This window comes from Balaenoptera musculus, chromosome 8 (genome assembly GCF_009873245.2).
Source record: "Balaenoptera musculus isolate JJ_BM4_2016_0621 chromosome 8, mBalMus1.pri.v3, whole genome shotgun sequence".
Taxonomy (NCBI): domain Eukaryota; kingdom Metazoa; phylum Chordata; class Mammalia; order Artiodactyla; family Balaenopteridae; genus Balaenoptera; species Balaenoptera musculus.
This window is the reverse complement of record NC_045792.1, coordinates 68,088,279-68,105,431: the sequence shown is the minus strand read 5'-3', so window position 1 is coordinate 68,105,431 and position 17,153 is coordinate 68,088,279. Positions and strand designations below refer to the sequence as shown.

The 17,153-nt window shown below is 41.5% G+C and overlaps 1 protein-coding gene across 1 annotated transcript; it reads right to left on the bottom strand.

The window, feature by feature from the left end:
* Positions 1-389: 389 nt before the first annotated feature.
* Positions 390-3,629, bottom strand: LOC118899720 (calcitonin receptor-stimulating peptide 1). Its single transcript, XM_036861610.1, has 5 exons — positions 3,529-3,629; positions 2,374-2,468; positions 1,484-1,621; positions 1,001-1,185; positions 390-441 (listed from the first exon to the last, which is right to left on the bottom strand). Exons 2-4 carry the CDS (start codon positions 2,457-2,459, stop codon positions 1,026-1,028), a joined length of 384 nt encoding a protein of 127 aa, XP_036717505.1. The 5' UTR covers positions 2,460-2,468; positions 3,529-3,629; the 3' UTR covers positions 390-441; positions 1,001-1,025.
* Positions 3,630-17,153: the final 13,524 nt, after the last annotated feature.

Below are 17,153 nucleotides of genomic sequence, written 5' to 3'. Positions count from 1 at the left end.
CAACACTCCTTTTAAGTGTATTGAAAATACATTTTTTATCTTGGTGAAGTGCACAAATGAGAACATTTCTTTAAAGAGAGAGTTCCATTGAGGCTCAGCATTACTAGGCATCTCCAGACACCCACAAGGCAGCGATTTCATGTACCCCTGAGGTTTAGCAGAGCAGCCAACAGGTTGGCTGACAGGGTCCAGATTTGCTACCAGATAAGCCAGTGAGATATGTGTCATATTTATTGAATACAGAATCAAATATATTGATAAAAAAAGATGCACAGTAGGTAGCTGCATTGATTTTATTCTGCATTTAGTTTATTTCAAACAAAAAAAAAGAGTGGTTTCAATGTCAAGAAGCATGCATACATGGGTGTCTTCCAGGCTACTTTTTTTGTTAAGTTGCTTGCATTGCAAATTAAAAGAAGTAGAGTTCAGCTTCATAGGGACCTAGGAGAAAAAAAAGTAACAGCTATTACTTACTAGTTAAGAGGCTCTTGTCATGTATTATCCCAATTACTTTTTATATTGATGATACTATTGTTGCCTTCAAGTTAGATGTGGAAGCTGAGGCTCAGAGAGGGTCTAGCCCATGTCGTATAATTAGTAGAGGACAGGCACAGGATTTGAACCCAAGTCTATACTCTGAATTCAGATGTATATGACACTGTAGGGTATGCTCCAAAAGGATAGGGTAATTACCTTTCAAACTCAAATGCTAGGATAATCACAGTTATAACCCAGGGAACTGTGTTTTAAATAAATAGGATCTATATTTCCTGGAGGATCTCAGTGGCACAGGGAGAAACTGGAAAAACAGAGAGAAATGAATCCAAGTTCTAGGGGTTTCAGCTGTTGGGACTCTATGTTCTTTCTCCAGACACTGGTGTAGGTGCCTTCCCCTGTGGATTTTTCACCCATATGAACCCACGGAGGGTTAGAGTGTGGACTGCACCCCTGCAATACCCAGTCATTTATCCTCCCACCTGACAGAACAAAGGGCGGTCACCTTCTTCCTAGAATCATTTCGCTGCTCAGATCCAAAAGTTCCTGCGACGCCCACCAAAGATTTTGAAGCCCATCTTGGTGGGCAACAAGTTGCTCTTCACCATGCTCCCAGATCTGCTCAGCAAGCCTGCCAGCCGATGGGTCATGCAGGTTGCAGTGTTGCAGGCTCTCTTCTGGGCAGTGATGCTGATTTGCAGGATGGAGAAAAAGAAAAGGCCTGTTAGTGAGAGCTTGAGTGCAGGTGCTGCCCCACAGGATCATCATGGAAAATTACTGCTCTCAGAGGCACCAATAAACCTTAAGTATTTCTGCTAGAAACGGTCATCAGAGCAGAAAATCATAGGCCATTAGGGAAAATGCCACAATCACTCCCCATACACATTTCCAGGGGTGTCAGAAAACCCAAAGGTGGCTCTGGGATATGCCTTCCTGGGCATGAAGGAGGGAGCGGATGCCCTGTGCTGGGTGGGGCAGGGAGCCTCACCTGGAGCCCTCTGTCTTCTGCTCCTTCTCCAGCTCACGGGCCCTCATCTGCTCATAGTCGTTCACCATTGCAGCCAGTAGGAGGCGCAATTCCTCCTCATTGAGTGTAGCAGGATCAAAACGACTATCAAAAGCCGACCTGGGGAGGGGAAGCAAGCCCAATACAGGCTTTGAACCCCTGACTACCCCTTCCCCAGGATAAGCAGCCAGGTTTCCTGGTTTCTGCAACTTCCCCTGAGGATGTGGCTGCCCCAGCTCTCAATGGACAGGGCATGAGGCCAGTGTCCATCCAAAAATGCTGCTTCACCAGGATTTAGGCTCTGGTGTGACCTAAAAGAAATGGTTTGCTCCAAGTGGATCATATAGGCTTGTGAAAGCTGATGGTTAGATTTTCAGGAATTTTATGAGCTTAGTATTAAATACAGCCATTATTAAAAATTAAATGATAATGATAGTTTGAATCTGAAAATCATTTCACTTTAATGTAATTTGAGTGAGGGTGAGAAATTAGATGTATAGGTAACATCAGATTTAATAACAAATTTATTGGCAAAGTAGTTAGCAGATAGGATGCAATCTATTTCTCAAATTGTGGTTAAATTAGTAAATAGGTTTGCTAAAGATACAAATATTTGGTAAAAAGCAATGTTATATGAAATTTACAATAACGAGTACTGTATATCTTATGTATGTTTGTACACTGTGTGCTACACATCTTTGTCTCATAAACAGTTTATGATAAGCTTATATACACGTTTACATTCATACATTACCACCCCCCCACACACAACCCCACCAAGAGCCAGATTCAGCACAGCACAACTGAGAACATAGAATTTTATGATCCAGGGACAGATGGAGGTGGGAGCGCTCCTGGCAGGGCTGTCTCACCTGAATGGTGCTGAGTGGAGCATGCCTGCCTGGTACAAGACCAGGATGCTGAGGACCAGGAACGGGGGGAACTTCCAGAAGCCCATGACGACTCTCTGCAAGGGAAGAATAACAGCACCTGGAGCAATAAATAACAAATTCCATGAGCCCACAGACCCAGGCTCTGCTCCTGCCTCTGCCTCTAACTCCCTGGCGTCCTGGTTTCATGCTAGTCATGTCACTCTGATTCACCATCGTTTCCTGCTCAGCCGAGTGGACTGCTGGAAGATTCAGTAAGGCTGCAGCATGCTTGGCTTAGCAAAGAAACCTAGTGGGACAACTGGGTGAGGAGGTCTTGGTCCATAGCCCCCGCCCCATCACTCCACTCACTCTCACATACAACCTGTTGGCCAGGACTCCTGGAGGACAGAGTCCGAGTACCTGTCACCACAGCTTTTCCCACTGTGCAACCCAGAGCTGTCCTCCTGGTGCCGGGCTTTTGCACATACATGGAGGGGGGAGGGGATTACCGAGGACAAATTTCTGCGGTTGGAATCCCTGAGAAACTGAAGAACCACATTCTACTGCTCAGCTGCTCCACACTTTGGTAAAGAGTACCCTGTAAGAATCAAGCTGGAAGGGTCTCAAATTGGGACCCAGGACTTAAACTGGGAAAAAAGTTCCCAGAACCCGCAACGGGGGCTTGCGTTTAATGGCTGCCTGCCCCTCAGTCACTGCACCTATTTGCCACCCGCTTGCGCTGGCCCAGGTTCCGAAGCATTTCCCGCGGTCCACTAGGCACAAGACGTGATCCGTGAGAGCACCATCTGCACAAAAATCTTTCTGCGTCCAGATCTGCTTGCAGTGCCAGGGGAGCTCCAGCATCCCAAACTGACCTAAGCACGTGTGCTTCGGGAAAGGAAACTGGAGCCCGCCTCAGCGCTGGGAGAGTGAAGCAGGGAGTGCGTGAACTGAGACCATCCAGTGTTACCTGTGGAAGGAGCCTGGGATGCATTGCAGAGTAATGCAGGTTGTATGAAATGACCTAGACAGAAGTGGACAGAGCATTTTGAGACTGGAAGAGATCAGCTAAGAAAAAGTAATGGAGAGAGAGAAGGAAGAGAGGGGAGAGAGAGAAAAACAGAATCCCAGCTAAGCAGGAATCTCCGGGCTTACCTGGCAGCAGGAACCAGGTGGCTTGGAGCAGAGGAGGGAGCAGTGGCAGTAGCTTTGGCTTCAGGCGATGGCACTGTGGCAGAAGTGGCAGTGACACTCGAGCTGGGCAGTGCATCTGATGCCTCCCAACACCAGCAGCTGCTCTTATTCCTGCTGCTCTGGGTCTGGGGTGGTCCAGGAGCTCTGGGCAACCAATGAGGGGAAGGATCTGAGCCCCAGAAGGATTGTGTCATCACTTGCGTCCAGAACCTGGAGCATCCAGAAGGACCACCCCACTTGTATTTGCATTGAGGTCATTGATGGCGGGGGCGGGAGGGGGACGTGGGGGGGGTTGGTGAGGACCAACGAAAAACACACAAAAAGTGAGTAGGAATTTGAGGACAGTTTGACGTCATGGTTAACTTCAGCTGTTCGGTTTCGCGGGTTTTGAACACGCACGTGTCCCACTCCATCCCCACCTGTGCGATCTTGTCGGGCAGAGTCCAGCATTACAAGGAACCCTGTCTCCCCTAGGTCTGACCGCAGACCTCCGTGCAAGTGCAGCTTCGAGGGTTAATGCACAGTAGAGTTGATGATTCTGTGCCCAAGGAGGGGGTCTGATTCAGGCAGCTGGAATCACGCACAGGAGGGCAGGGCTTGTGGGTATCAGACACAGGGGATCAAGAACTTTGTCACACTGGAACTCTGTTGCAGCTGTGCCTTTTCCAGGTGGAAACATCGTGGGCTAGTAACTTCTAGTGCCTCAGTATACTTATCTTTGAAATGGGGATCATATTCTCATCTTGAAGGAATGTTATCAGTAGTAAGTATGTACCTGTTATCTGCCCAGGTGGGGATCTAGAAGTGCTTACCAGGGAAGTTCATAGGGGATTCCGTGGGATCGCAACCCATCTTCCCAATCAGCACCCTGTGCAGCTGCCTGGAGTCATGCTGGTTGGTCCATCATGTGGGTTAAGGAGGGGCTGGATGCCCTACTGGGCCTGAGCAGGGAAGTGCAAGGCTAAAAGCTTCCAAGCGGACCTCTAGCCCCACGCCTCCTCTCCCGCCATTCATCAGCTAACGTTCAGCCTCCTTCTCCAACCATTTGCCCAGCTGCCCCTTGCTTCCGGCTGCTGTTTGCCAAGATGTTCCAGTGACCTGTGATTCCAGCCCTGCACCCACGTCTACTGCAATTCAGTCCTCTGCTAGAAAGCCCGCCAAGCTTGATGGTGCTAAAGAGTCCAGCGGAGTGCAATCCTCGCTCTCACTTCAGTCATACTCTTACACACACACAAACTCAGTACGTTCTCCAGACATGTGCGCACTCCCAAAGCAGAGGCACTCACAAAATGACACTGGCGCTCAGGGGCCTCCAGGTGATGCTCACAGTACCGCCCTAAGTATGCTCAGAGCGGCATGATTAGGACCTGCGTCCACGAAACCTGCACCGACTCTCAGTAAGTGTGCTCTGTAAAGCCCGATTACCCAGCACCTCGACCCGCCTACACCCTGCCCAGCACGTTTCTGGATCTCTCTGTCGGAGCTCCTGCTCTAAGCCTTCCAGGAAGGTCTGAGGTGCTGACTTGCTGTCCTCAGCAGATAGAATGCAGAAAACGAAGCTTCTCACTGTCCGCAGTATCGCTGGGTCTGAGCACATAGCGCAAGATCCAAGCAGCCTGTACAGACCCTCCAGCGCGGCAAGCACTGCGGCGGCATCGCGGGGCGGTGGAATAAAACACGAATCCCAGGTAGCTGGTTTTCTCAGGCGGAACCGAAACTAGCCGAAACGAGCCACGAGTGACCCGAGCCACAGGTCCACGCCCCAGACGTCAGTGTCAAGAAGCTTCAGTGTTTTGTTCGACACGGCGGCTGCCTCGCGGCACATCTCTTCCCCTTGCAGGTTGGTGGTCTTCGGGCTCAGGACACCTAACTTCCAAGAGGCCCTTATTCCAATTTTCTGCTTCTTAACCGCAGCGGTGGCACCGTTGCAAGGGAATAAAACCTTGGGGCAGGGGAACTGGATATCTGAAACTGGCTCTTCTCAGGCAGGGTGGTGGGGGATCCGGGGAATGGAATAACCGGTTGGAAGCGCGCAAGTGCGCTTGGGCGCAGAGCCGGGAAAGGCAAGATGTGCAAGGGAAGGATTCAGGATGGCGGATCGCGGGTTCAGTACATCTTGGAGTCTGGAGGCAGAAATCGGGGGCTGAGACCCAGACCGGGGTTAGGAACTCAGCAGCAAGACTAAATTGGCGAACGCGGCAAGGCAGATACTGTGCGGCATGTAAATTGGGCTCTGCCACTTAAGACTGTAGGCGAGGCTTTAAAACTCAGGTGCAAAACACTTTTGCCGACATGACTTCCAAGACCTGAGGTTTCTGACGTATCAATCTTCTGAAATCATTTGTAAGTACGTGTGCCGGGGAATTGCCTTTTCCTATTGAGAGAACCATTGCTCTCACCAGTGCAATGGTGATGACAAAATGGTTAAGAAAGGACTACTTTAGAAGCCGAATTTGTAACCGTGTCACTTTGTGGGCTCAGAACTCTACCCCTGGCTGCCACGTGTGCCTTCAACCTTCAAAGCCTACATTCATTCCCCCTTCTGAAATCTTTGGTGGCTACAAAGGGCTAGCGGTGTGAGGCAGGATACAGGGTCTGTACCCAGAGGGTGCTAACGTAGCCTCCAGCAATTTCCGCTTTTCTTGAAAAGTCAATCTCTCAAGATAGGGAGGGACTGACATTAACTCATCCATCAAGTACTCTGAATTTCTAATGAGTCCTGGTGCTGAGCTGGGGGCAAGGTAAAAAAAAAAATCTTTGGCACTTAGCAGCATGTGTTGCACACCAGGTGGCACTCACCCAATGTTTGTTAAATAATGGAAAATAATTTACTGTGGCAGATTTACCAGCCAGTCTCACCGCTGTTATAGGACTCTAATCTAATCCCAGCCAGCAGAGAATCCGGACCTAGCTAGGTAGCGCAGCTTTTCAATAGGATTTCGAAATTGTGAGCTCAAACATTTGAAACACTCCTCTCATGTTATTTGACACGCAGAGTTGGTTACCCCATGGAAGTTTCCAGGAACAAGACAGGGAAAGAAAGGTTAACCCTAGGGTTCTTTCAGAAGTCTAGAGTCTCCTAGTGTGAGATACAAAACCATTCTCCTCTGAGCCCGTCCCTGATTTACCAAGTGAATTCAAAGTTTAGACCTTACCATGTGCACCTTGCTTATGTTGCATCCAGCCCTACCTGAGACTTCTTTTAACTGAAGCACTTAACAGAAATTGAACTTGAGAAATTCGCCAAGGAAAATACTGATTTAAAAATAGTTACCTGATTATTTGGCACTTGATCGTACAGTCTTATTTCATTACCTTTTTTTTAAATAAATTTATTTATTTATTTTTGGTTGCATTGGGTCTTCGTTGCTGCGCGTGGGCTTTCTCTAGTTGTGGCGAGTGGGGCTACTCTTCCTTGCCGTGCACGGGCTTCTAATTGCAGTGGCTTCTGTTGTTGCGGAGCACGGGCTCTAGGCACACAGACTTCAGTAGTTGTTGTACGCGGGCTCAGTAGTTGTGGCTCGTGGGCTCTAGAGTGCAGGCTCAGTAGTGTGGCGCATGGTCTTAGTTGCTCCACGGCGTGTGGGATCTTCCCGGACCAGGGCTTGAACCTGTGTCCCCTGCATTGGCAGGCGTATTCTTAACCACTGCGCCACCAGGGAAGTCCCTCATAACTTTTCAACCTGGAAATCAGGTTTTAAAGTTTAAAATGTTTAAAAGGTGGAAACAATCTAGTTTGGAAAAAACATTTTTTACAACATTCTGACAAACTCTAACTGCAGTGTTTATTTCCATACTTTTAGCTTAGATTCCTGTGCTTTGTTTCAAAATTTTTTTCAGTTGAGGTATAGTTGATTTACAATGCTGTGTTCATTTATTCTGTGCAGCAGTGATTCAGTTTTATATATATATATATATGTGTGTGTGTGTGTGTATATATATATATATATATATATGTACATATTCTTTTAAATTTTCTTTTCCATTACGGTTTATCTCAGGTAATTGAATAATCTATAGGTCCATCCATGTGACTGCAAATGGCATTATTTCATTCTTTTTTATAGGTGAGTAGTTTTCCACTATATATACATCTTTTTAAAAAATTTATTTTAATTGAAGTATAGTTGATTTACAATGTTGTGTTAATTTCTACTGTATAGCACAGTTATTCAGTTATACATATTAATACATTCTTTGTCATATTCTTTTCTGTTATTGGTTTATCACAGGATATTGAATATAGTTCCATGTGCTATACAGTAGGACCTTGTTGTTTATCCATTCTGTATATAATAGTTTGTATCTACTAATCCCAAACTCCCAATCCATCCCATCCCCACTCCACCTCCCCCTTGGCAACCACAAGTCTGTTCTCTTTGTCTGTGAGTCTGTTTCTGTTTCATAGATAGGTTCACTTGTGTCATATTTTAGATTCCACGTATAAGTGATATCATATGGTATTTGTCTTTCTCTTTTTAACTTACTTCACTTAGTATGATAACCTCTAGGTCCATCCATGTTGCTATGAGTAGCATTATTTCGTTGTTTTTTCAGCTGAGTATCTTGTGCTTTTTTATTGAAAAGTTTTTAGAAGATGATTTATCAGAGTGTGCCAGAGACCCGTATCTGGTTGAAATTCTGGGGTTTTTTTCAAATTTTTTCCAGTTTTATTGAAATATAATTAACATAGAGCTCTGTTGAAGTTTATGGTGTCCAGCATAATGATTTGACTTACATGTCATGAAATGATTATCACAACAATTTTAGTGAACATCTGTCACCTCATATACATTGGTTGAGAATTCTGTGAGTTTCCATGCATTTAAAAGTGTTACACCTAAAGCCTTACTCCTTTAATTCTGTACAATTTGTGTATGAAATAGACTCAACAACAGCAAAATCACAACAGTAACAACCTCAGCAGCAGTAGCAACAGCAGCTACAATAATTCATTCTTCTCAGACTAGGGGAAGTTCAGAGCCGTCCAATTAACAGAATTTCAAATGAAAATTCATTGGACTGGGTTCTGCGTGTAAAGAACTTGGAAGTCACCACTTTGTCATAACAAGTAAAAAGCTGAAGAGACTGGAAAAGAAACAACTTGTCTAGGATCCTTAAGAGAGGGAACAGAAAGCAAACCTTTGCCCCCAAGACTGGGGAGACAGGCAGTGGGTGATGGCTTACTGGAGCAGAGATCACAAGGGGAAACCTCAGTGGGAACAAGTGCTGGAGCCAATGCTATGGTAGAAAAACCTGAACTGTAACTGAAGAACTGCTGGAGACACAGCGTGGACAACTCTGAGAGTTAAAAACTCCGGGGGCACCCAGTCATAAGGGGTCCCCTACAACTGTGTGAATTTTAAGTCCTGATGCTCAACAGGTTCTCACAGTACATAGGAGAGAAATATACCCTGGTGGGATTTGCCTCTACAAGCTGCACTTGGTTCTCACAGTAGGTAACAGAAAAATCCCCTGTGCATCCAGAGAAGGAGGGGAAAAGAACTGTTTTGAAATACACCAAAACAGTTTGTTCCTACAAAGGCCTGCCCTCAGGAGACACCACTTAACCAGAGCCTAACCTGAAGGCATATTATCATGGCCAACCGACCAGGGGAAGGGAAATCCCCAACTACAGGCAGCTCTAGCCTTCCAACTGCCATTAAGAGCCTAGAACCAGGGAGACAACTTCAGTAGATTTTAAGTTAGACAAGGAAGCAGAAAGACATTCATGGCAGAATGAAGGAAGGGATATCGTGTCTGTGGAGTTTTCCTGGCTTGTCATTCTTGGAAAATGAGAGGGCCTAACTTTCCTACAGAGCTGAGTTGACTTGCCCTTGGGGTGCTCCTCCCAACCACACAGGGACCTTCTTTGCGGCAGGTACCAGGAGAGTTTCCTTCCCAAATCCAGAGGCCATTTCTAGGGTGACTTCAGCTGCCAGGGAAAATGCTTAGTGTGGTAAACCAGGGCCAGGCTGGTCACTCTGAGGGGTGGACAGGTTCAGCAGGTAACACCAAGGAATTACTCTGGGTGGGTTCCTCTGAGATGACTAAAATTCTCCCTTGGTTCAGAGCCATCCAGAATGGCTCTCCTCTCCCTGAGTAAGAATAGTGTTCCATGGAGAAGAGGGCTAGAAACAGGAACCTTCCCACTGTACGAGAAGTTCCTTACAGAGACAGCTCCTTTATGGGCTCTGTTGGCGAAACATACCGTGCACATGAGGGGACTTCCTCTATAACTGGAGTCTCCTGGGATTGGGAAGAGTAAGGCTTTGGGGTATTAAACAACTGAATTTGAGTCCTGCCTTTGTGACTCACTTATGTCCTTGAGCAGATAACAATCTCTCTGAGCCACAGTTTCTCAACATGTAAAATGGGGAGTAACAATATTTTATGTTAAAATATTTTATGTTAAACACCAAACACATTGCTTGGCATGAAGGAGGTACTTAAGAGTGGCGTCTATTATTATATAACAAAAGCTTATCTGACTGTATCAGCTCAATTAGATAAATTAAGTAAAATCAATACACACTCCTCTACCTTCTTAAGAGGAAAGCAATCTGTAAGTGTTTCATTCTCAAAATAAAACCAATTGCCTAAGCCACAGCAGAATGAATCTGCCTTCCCCAAACCTGGAAGATACCTGCCTGGTCATGTTGCAGGCTCATTGCCCAGCAGGACTAATGACAATTTATATCAAACATCTGGCACGTTGCCTGGCAGGGAGCAGGCACTTAGGAATCATCATTATAACAAAAGCTTACCCCTACCCCTCAAGTGCCAAATCACATCAGCTTGTTTGAAAAGCTAGTAAAATGCTTTGTATACTCCTCTACTTTCTTAGAAAGAATAAACTGAATATAATTTAAATCCTTTCTTGAGGATCTATTGACACTATCATAAAATTATTACTTAATGTGCTAGCATAAAGACAGTGCTGCTCTCGGGGTTATAAGATGTGTAGGGCCAATAGCCCCAGACTAGATATAATCAAGATGTCAGTTCTTTTTGATGTCTAATATCTATATAATTTTATGGTTATTCTCTTTCATTTCTTCCCATCAGGTTGTCAACTATCCCTTCTTGCTGGTGTCATTGTGACTGTATTTAGCAACAATCTACCCACGTGCATTTTCATTTGGTGTGCAGTAAAACTAACAACACAGCAAAAAAACCCAAAAACTGAACTAAGTATACTGGTATAGGACAAAGAGCCTATAGGGATTAAGTGAGACCTGGTAAATACTGGTCAAGCAACATAATAAGAGTCTCTGTGGTCATCTGCTCAGTTAATCTGTACTCAAGAGAACAGAAATAAAGCTTGTCAGAATTATATGTAAACACAGAGCAAACAAGTGCTGAGTAAGCATTTAGGAGTGCTTTTCATCCTGTATAGGTCTTTTCACTTTGTATAACTGTAACTCTATACCCATTAAACTATAACTCTCCATTCCTGGCAACCACCATTCTACTTTCTGTCCCTATGACTATGAGTACTTTAAGTACCTCATATAAGTAGAATCATACAGTATTTGCCTTGTTTTATTGACCTCTTTCACCTAACATGAGGTCCTCAAGGTTCATCCCTCTTGTAGCATATGACAGAATTTCTTTCCTTTTTAAGGCTGAATAATATTCCACTGTATGTATATACATTTTGCTTATCCATTCATCAATTGATGGACACGGGTAGCTTCCATGTTTTAGCTATTGTGAATAGTACTGCTATATATATGAGTGTACAAATATCTCTTTGAGACCTTGTTTTCAATTCTTTTGGGTATATACCCAGAAGTAGAAAAGCTGGACCAAATGATAATTCTATTTTTAATTTTTTTTATGAACTGGCCTACTGTTTTCCACAATGACTGTACCTTTTTACATTCAAGCTATACATATACAGTGGCTGTACATTCATTAACATTTACATTGTGCACCAAAAGTGTACAAGGGTTACAATTTCTCCATATTCTTGCCAAAGTTTGTTATAGTCTGTTTTTGTTTTTGTTTTTGGCCACACCGCACGGCTTGTAGGATCTCAATTCCCTGACCAGGGATTGAAACTGGGCCACAGCAGTGAAAACGCTGAATCATAACCATTAGACCACCAGGGAACTCCCAGTTATTGTCTGATTTTTTAATAGTAGCCATCCTAATAGGTGTTAAGTGGTATCTCCTTATACTTCTGTTTGCATTTCCTTAATGATTAGTGACACTGTACATTTTTTCATGTGCTTATTTGCCACTTCTGTATCTACTTTGGAGAAATGTCTACTCACGTCCTTTGGCCATTATTTTATTATTTATTTATTTATTTATTTGGCTGCACCGGGTCTTAGTTGCGGCACACAGGATCTTTAGTTGTGGCTTGTGGGCTCTAGTTCCCTGACCAGGGATCGAACCCGGGCCTCCTGCATTGGGAGCACAGAGTCTTAAATGCTGGACCACCAGGGAAGTCCCTCCTTTGGCCATTATTAATGTTTGGTTTTTGGTTGTGGATGTTTAGGAATTCTCCATATATTGTGAATAATATTCCCTTATCAGATACATGATTTACAAATATTTTTTCCATTCTGTGGATTGCCAGTTCACCCTGATGATTGTTTCTGTTGATGAAAAAAATTTCTAAATTTTCATGAATTCAAATTTGTCCTTTTTTTCTTTTAGTACCTGTGCCTTTTGTATCATATCCAAGAAATAACTGCCAATCTTGCAAAACTTTTGTATTATGTTTTCTTCTAAGAGATAGATCACTTTAGGTCTTACATTTAGGTCTTTGATCCATTTGAATTAATTTTTTGCACAGGGTTAATTAAAGGCTCCAACTTCATTCTTTTGCCTGTGGACATCCAGTTTTCTCAGCACCGTTTGTTGAAAACACTGTCCTTTTCCCATTGAATGGTCTTCACGTCTTTGTCAAAAATCATTTGGCCATTCATGTACAAAGGTTTATTTCTGGGCTCTACTATTCTAAATGATTGCTCTATATGACTGGCCTTATGCCACTACCACACTGTTTTGATAACTGTAAATTTGTAGGAGGTTTTTTTTTTAAGTGATGTTTTAAGGATTTTTTTTTTTCATTCAGGTATAGTTGACATACAACATTAGCTTAGTTTCTTTCTTTTTTTTTTTTGCGCCATGCCACGTGGCATGCAGGATCTTAGTTCCCCGACCAGGGATTGAACGTGTGCCCCCTGCATTGGAAGCACAGAGTCTTAACCACTAGACCTCCAGGGAAGTCCCAACTTTAGCTTAGTTTCTGGTGTACAAGATAATGATTTTGATATTTGTATATATTGCAAAATGATCACAACAATAAATCTAATTAACTTTCATCACAATACAACGTTACAAAAAACTGGGGTGTGGGGGATGACAACTTTTAAAATCCACTCCCTTAGCTACTATCAAATATACAATACAATATTATTAACTATAGTCGCCATGCTGTATATTACATTCCCATAACTTGTTTATTTCATAAATGGAAGTTTGGACCTTTGACCTCCTTTATCCACTTTGCCCACCCTTCACCTCCCACCTCTGGCAACCACCAATATGTTCTCTGTATCTGTGAGCTGTCTGATTTATTGCACTTAATATTTTCCTTAACATAATACCCTCGAGGTTCATCCATATAGTCACAAATGGCAAGATTTCATTCCTTTTTATGGCTGAATAATATTTCATTATATATGTGTGTGTGTGTGATAAATATATAAATATTTTTATATATGGTAAATATGTATATATTTATTTATATGTTTATAAATACAAAAATATATATCTTATATATATATCACATTTTCTTTATCCATTCATCTATCAATAGACACTTAGGTTTTTTCCACATCTTGGCTATTGTAAATAATGCTGCAATGAACAAAGGGATGCATATATGTTTTCAAGTTAGTGTTTTTGTTTTCTTTGGATAAATACCCAGAAGTGGTATTGCTGGTAGTTCTATTATCGATTTTTTGAGGAATCTTCATACTGTATTCCATAGCGGCTGCAACAATTTACATCCCCACCAACAGTGTACAAGGGTTCCCTTTTCTCCACATCCTGCCCAACACTTGTTACCTCTTGTCTTCTTGTAATAGGCATTCTAACAAGTGTGAGGTGATATCCCATTGTGGTTTTGATTTGCATCTCCCTGATTAGAGATATTGAGCACCTTTTCATGTACTTATTAGCCATCTATATGTCTTCTTTGGAAAAATATATTCAGATCTTCTGTCCATTTTTTAATTGAATTGTTTTTTTGTTTGTTTTTGTTGTTGTTTTTTGCTATTGAGGTGCATGAGCCTTTATAGATTTTGGATATTAACCCCTATCAGATATATGATTTGCAAATATTTTCTTTCTTTCAGTAGGTTGTCCCTTCATTTTATTCATGATTTACCTTGCTGTGCAGAAGCTTTTTAGTTTAATGTAGTCCAATTTGTTTATTTTTGCTTTTGTTTCCCTAACCTGGTAATATCTAGAAAGATACTGCTAAGACCAATATCAAAGAGTTTACCGAGTATGTTTCCTTCTAGGAGTTTCATAGTTTCAGGTGGGAAGTCTCATCTTATTCCAAATCTTGGAGGAAAAGCTTTCAGTTTTTTGTCCTTGAGTATGGTGTTACTGTTGGTTTTTCATATATAGCTTTTATTATATTGAGTCAGTTTCCTTCTATTCCTATGAGAGTTTTTATCATGAAAGGGTGTTCAAATTTCCCAGATACATTTTCTGTATCGTTGGAGATAATCATGTGTGGTTTTTTTTCCCCTTTATTCTGTTATTGTGGAGTAACACATTGATATATTTTCATATTTTGAATCATTCATTCCAGGAATTAATCTCATTTGGTTATGTTATAGAATCCTTTTAATATGCTGCTGAATTCAATTTCATGGTATTTTGTTGAGGGTTTCTATATCCATGTTCATAAGGGATATTGGATGGGAGGGTTTTTGTTTTACTTTGTTTTGTTTTCCTTTCAAAATCTTTCTCTGACTTTGGTACCAGAACTTGTAGGATAGGTTAGGATGTGGTGCTTTCTCTTCAAGTTTTTGGAAAAAAAAAATTTTTTTAACATCTTTATTGGAGTATAATTGCTTTACAATGATGTGTTAGTTTCTGCTTTATAACAAAGTGAATCAGTTATACATATGTTCCCATATCTCTTCCCTCTTGCGTCTCCCTCCCTCACACCGTCCCTATCCCACCCTTCTAGCTGGTCACAAAGCACCGAGCTGATCTCCCTGTGCTATGTGGCTGCTTCCCACTAGCTATCTATTTTGTTTGGTAGTGTATATATGTCCATGCCACTCTCTCACTTTGTCACAGCTTACCCTTCCCCCTCCCCATATCCTCAAGTCCATTCTCTAGTAGGAAAATTTTGAGTAGGATTGGTGTAAGTTTTCTTTAAATGTTTTGTAATATTCACCAGTTGAAGCCATCAGATTCCGAGTTTTTCTTTATTAGAAGATTTTTGTTTACTGATTCAATCTCCTTGCTAGTTATAGGTCTATTTGGATTTTCTGTTCCTTCATGATTTAGTCTTGGTAGGTTTCATGTTTCTAGGAATTTGTCCATTTCATCTAGGTTATCCAATTTGTTGGTGTACAATTTTTCACAGTACCCGCTTATTATTCCTTTTATTTCTATAGAATTGGTAGTAGTGTCCCCACTATCATTTCTGATTTAGTAATTTAGTTTCTCTTTTTTTCTTAGTCCATCTAGCTAAAACATTGTTAATTTTTTTAATGTTTTTGAAGAACCTGTTTTGGATTCATTGATTTTCTCTACTGTTTCTCTAAGCTCCCTTTTCTTTATCTCTGCTCTAATCTTTATTATTTCATTTCTTATGATAGTTTTGGATTCAGTTTGTTCTTCATTTTCTAGTTTCTTAAGTTGTAAAGGTAGGTTGTTGATTTGAGATTTATTTTGATTTTTAACATAAGCGTTTGAGACTGTAAATTTCCCCTCAGCACTGCTTTCACAGCATCTCATAAGTTTTGGTATGTTGAGTTTTCATTTTCATTCATCTGCAAGCATTTTCTAATTTCCCTTATTTCTTTGATCCATTGCTTGTTTCAAAGTATGGTTTCATTTCTACAAGTTTGTGATTCTTTTTTCTGCTACTGATTTCTAACTTTATCCTATTGTGATTGGGGAAGATACTTTTTATGATATCTATCTTTTTAATCGATTGAGACTTAATTGGTGGCCTAACATATGGTTTATCCTAGAAAATGTACATGTGCACTTGGGAAGAACGTGTATGCTATTGTTCTTGGGTAGAGTGTTCTGTAGGTGTCTGTTATATCTAGTTGGTTTATTGTCTTAAGTATTCTGTTTCCTTACTTATCGTCTGTCTGGTTGTTCTATCCATTACTGGAAGTGGGGTACTGAAGTCTTCAGCTATTATTGTAGAACTGTCTATTTCTACCATCAATTCTGTCAGCTTTTGCTTCATATAGTTTGCTGCTCTGTTAGTACATGTGAAAATGTTTATAATTATTATATCTTCTTGCTGTATAGAGCCTTTTATTACTATAGAATGTCTTTTTTTTCTCTTGTAACTTTTTTTGATTTAAAGTCTATTTTGTCTGAAAATCCAATATCCATTCATGATAAAAACTCTTACCAAAGTGGATATAGAGGGAACATACCTCAACATAATAAAAGCTGTTTTTGACAATCCCACAGCCAATATAATACTCAATGGTGAAAAGCTGAAAGCCTTCCTGCTAAAATCTGGAACAAGACAATGATGACCACTCTAACCTTTTCTATTCAACATAGTATTGGAAGTCCTAGCCATAGCAATCAGACAAGAAAAAAATAAATAAAAGGTATCCAGATTGGAAAAGAAGAGGTAAAATTGTCATTATATGCAGATGACATGATACTATATATAGAAAACCCTAAAGACTCCACACAAAAACTAGTAGAATTGATAAAGAATTCAGCAAAGTAGCAGGATACAAGACTAACATACAGAAATTGGTTGCATTTCTTTACACTAACAATGAAATATCAAAAAGGGAATGTAAAAAAACAATACCTTTTAAAATTGCACCCCCAAAAATAAAATACCTAGGAGTAAACCTGTTCAAGGAGGTGAAAGACTTATATGCTGAGAACTATAAAACATTAATAAAGGAAGTTGAAGATGATTCAAATAAATGGAAAGATATCCCATGCTCTTGGATTGGGAGAAGTAATATGGTTAACATGAACATACTACCCAAAGCAATCTATAGATTTAATGCAATCCCTATCAAATTACCCATGATGTTTTTCACAGAACTAGAACAAATAATCCAAAATTTATATGGAACCATAAAAGACCCAGAATTACCAAAGCAATCCTGAAGAAAAAGAACAAAACAGGAGGCATAACCCTCCCAGACTTCGGACAATACTACAAAGCTAAAGTAATCAAGACAGCATGGTACTGGCACAAAAACAGATATATGGATCAATGGAACAGAGTAGAGAGCCCAGAAATAAACCCACACTCCCATGGTCAATTAATCTTTGACAAAGGAAGCAGGAATATACAATGGGAAAAAGACAGTCTCTTC